A 2,931-nucleotide genomic window follows, 5' to 3' on the forward strand; every position below is an offset into this window, starting at 1 on the left:
TTCTGGTCCAGTGAATTGAGGCAGACACGTAAAGAAGTAACTAGAACAAACTGTTAGATCAGCTAGAAGTTTTACAGGGGACCCGGGAGCCGAGACAAGGGTTTGAGGTGACTTTAACCTAGAACAACTTGTTTGATCTGAGGCAGAGTCTCTCTCCTACCTGAGAAAATTTATCATAGCCCCAGGGAGCTAACACTACAGCCACTTCTTTTCTCATTTCTGTATCCCAGTCCTGGGCTTTTCTTTTATGTGGCGCTGTGCCTGGGGTTCCTGACTTTAGCAGCTCTGTCTCCACGAGCCTGTTACAACTTAAAAGGTAAGGAACACTTGGCCAGACTTATGAAGAAAACACGTGCACAACTACAGAATGTGTTATTTTCATTTTATAAGAAATTATTTCAGTTATATTTTCATTTTGTTACAGGTGATATTTATGGAAATGTGATCTTTGTGAATAATACCAGTGTTTGTATTTCGGGAGTGCTTATTACCATAAATGTAAGAAGTTAGCAGCTGTATTAGTTTGCTCTGGCTGGACATTACAAAGTACCACAGATCAGATGGCTTAAACAACAGAATTTTATTTTCTCATGATTCCGGAGGTTAGAAGTTTGAAATCAAGGTGTTAGCAGGGTTGGTTTCTTCTGAGGCCTCTCTCCTTGGCTTGTAGACTTCTCCCTCTGTCTTTACCTGGCCTTCCCTCTGTGTGTATGTCCTAATTTTGTCTTCTTATAAGGATACCAGTCATATTGGGTTAGGGCTTACCCTAACTATTCATTTTGATTCAGTTACATCTTTAAAGATCTTATCTCCAAATATAGTTCCATTCAGAGGTATGCGGGATTAGGACTTCAAGGTATGAATTTTGGGGAAATACAACTCAGCCCATAACAGTAGTTTTCACCAAAAGTATTTATTAAAACCTGAACACTCATATGCAACAAATAAGTTGGCATTTTATTTTTTAACATAGCTCATAAGTGATACATCCAACTATGTTAAAGAAAAGGGACCTGCTGTTTTGTGGCACTTGGTGTTTATATACAAGTGTGAGTGGCTTGAGTGTGAAGGAGAGAGCAATTTGAAGTTTTAGAGAATGCCAGAAACAGTGTGAAAGCCTTCAGTTTGCTCCGAGCTTCTACACATTCATTTTCTTAGTCCGATAATAAAAATTATGGCATACAGCTCTTTGAGGAAGACGCGGTCGCAGCTACAGCGGAGGTTGGGACGCCCCGCTCCTGCTCCTGACTCGCCGCTGTTCGCTCTCACCGAGGAACAAGTCGGTCAGGAAGCCGCGCCGCAGCCATGGCTGTTCAAGACACCGGGAAGACTCCCGTGGAACCGGAGGTGGCGATTCACCGAATTAGAGTAACTCTCACCAGCCGCAACGTAAAATCTTTGGAAAAGGTATGTGCTGACTTGATCAGAGGCGCAAAGGAAAAGAATCTCAAAGTGCAAGGACCGGTTCGGATGCCTACCAAGACTCTGAGAATCACTACAAGAAACACTCCTTGTGGTGAAGGTTCTAAGACCTGGGATCGTTTTCAAATGAGGATCCATAAGCGACTCATTGATTTGCACAGTCCTTCTGAGACTGTTAAACAGATTACTTCCATCAGTATTGAGCCAGGAGTTGAGGTTGAAGTCACCATTGCAGATGCTTAAATCAACCTTTTTAATAAATTGATTATCAGTTGTTAAAAAAAAAAATATGGTATACAATTTGAAAATAATGGCCTGAAGAATTATTTTCTGAGTTGGCATTTAGCCAGCTTCTTCTTTGTATACTGTCAGGAGCATTTTATCTTCTCTTTTCTTTATGAGCTCTCACTGTGATTTCTGTTCTAGCAATGCATCCATTAACGAATGGTATTTCTCTCTGCCTGTATTGTGTGGGTGTGCTATTTGTGTGAGGGGGGAAGGGGATAGAGACACGGAGAGATAGAGAGGGAGAGAGAGAGAAAAAGAGAGAGAGAAAAATAGTGCTAGAACAGGAGAAAGCAAGAAAGCACATTTGCTTTGGATGAACATATGTCAACTCCTGGTATCCATCTGGAAATTCAGAGACAACATTATCTAAGAGAAGGAAAAGAGGATTATTTATTGAATGTATACATAGGATATAGAATATTTGTGTCATGCTCTTTTAACATTAGAAATTATACTAACATTACTAACATTGGGAAGAAACCAAGAGCTTCAGCCAAAGGCAATGCTGATAACACATAAAATGATCTTGTGTTAAGAGTTGACTATGTCCTATTTTATAATTTTGTGGTATATTAATGAAACTATTATTTAGATTTGTACATACATAAACATCTTCTTACAGATGTACATGCCTACTCTTGAAACTCCCCTGTGATGATTATTACAAAATTTTTTTATACAAAAGAACTATCACAGTGGTGATGTCTCATTATCAATTCAAATTGGATGTTGAAAGGCATTTACTTTGTTTTGATGACTGGATTTTCAGTCTATTAAGCCTTCTTTCTATTGTTCAGCCCTCCACAGAGCCTTGTGGGTTCAAATCTTTTTCTCTTCATGCTAATTGTATTGGGTCATCTGGTGCCATGGAATCACAAAATGGTCCTGACCTCTCTCTGGATCTTAGATGTTTTAGAATCTTACTTGAACTTCATTTAGCCATGGTGGTCCACATTGGATTGAAGAAGTTTTTCTAAATGACATCTGCAATGCCCATATTTTGTGCCATCATTGCTACTGGATACCTTCAAGGAGCTTCCCTAGGAGAAGATATAAAACCTCATGACTTTAAGTAGCCTCATTTTTTAGGGCTTAGCAAAAAAATTCCCTTTCTTAATCACTTTCATTCTGTTTGTATATATAGCCTGTAATCAATATTTTATACTTTAAAATACCTTTCTTACTATAACTTACATTGTTAAAAATAATACTTTTAATTTA

General features: G+C 38.6%; 1 protein-coding gene across 1 annotated transcript; it reads left to right on the forward strand.

Moving 5' to 3' along the window:
* The first annotated feature begins 1,305 nt into the window (after window positions 1-1,305).
* LOC116627977 (40S ribosomal protein S20-like) lies at window positions 1,306-1,710 on the forward strand. The gene has a single exon (XM_032397961.1). It carries the CDS (start codon window positions 1,306-1,308, stop codon window positions 1,663-1,665), a length of 360 nt encoding a protein of 119 aa, XP_032253852.1. The 3' UTR covers window positions 1,666-1,710.
* Window positions 1,711-2,931: the final 1,221 nt, after the last annotated feature.

Source organism: Phoca vitulina, unplaced genomic scaffold, assembly GCF_004348235.1.
Source record: "Phoca vitulina isolate PV1807 unplaced genomic scaffold, GSC_HSeal_1.0 scaffold3, whole genome shotgun sequence".
Lineage (NCBI taxonomy): Eukaryota > Metazoa > Chordata > Mammalia > Carnivora > Phocidae > Phoca > Phoca vitulina.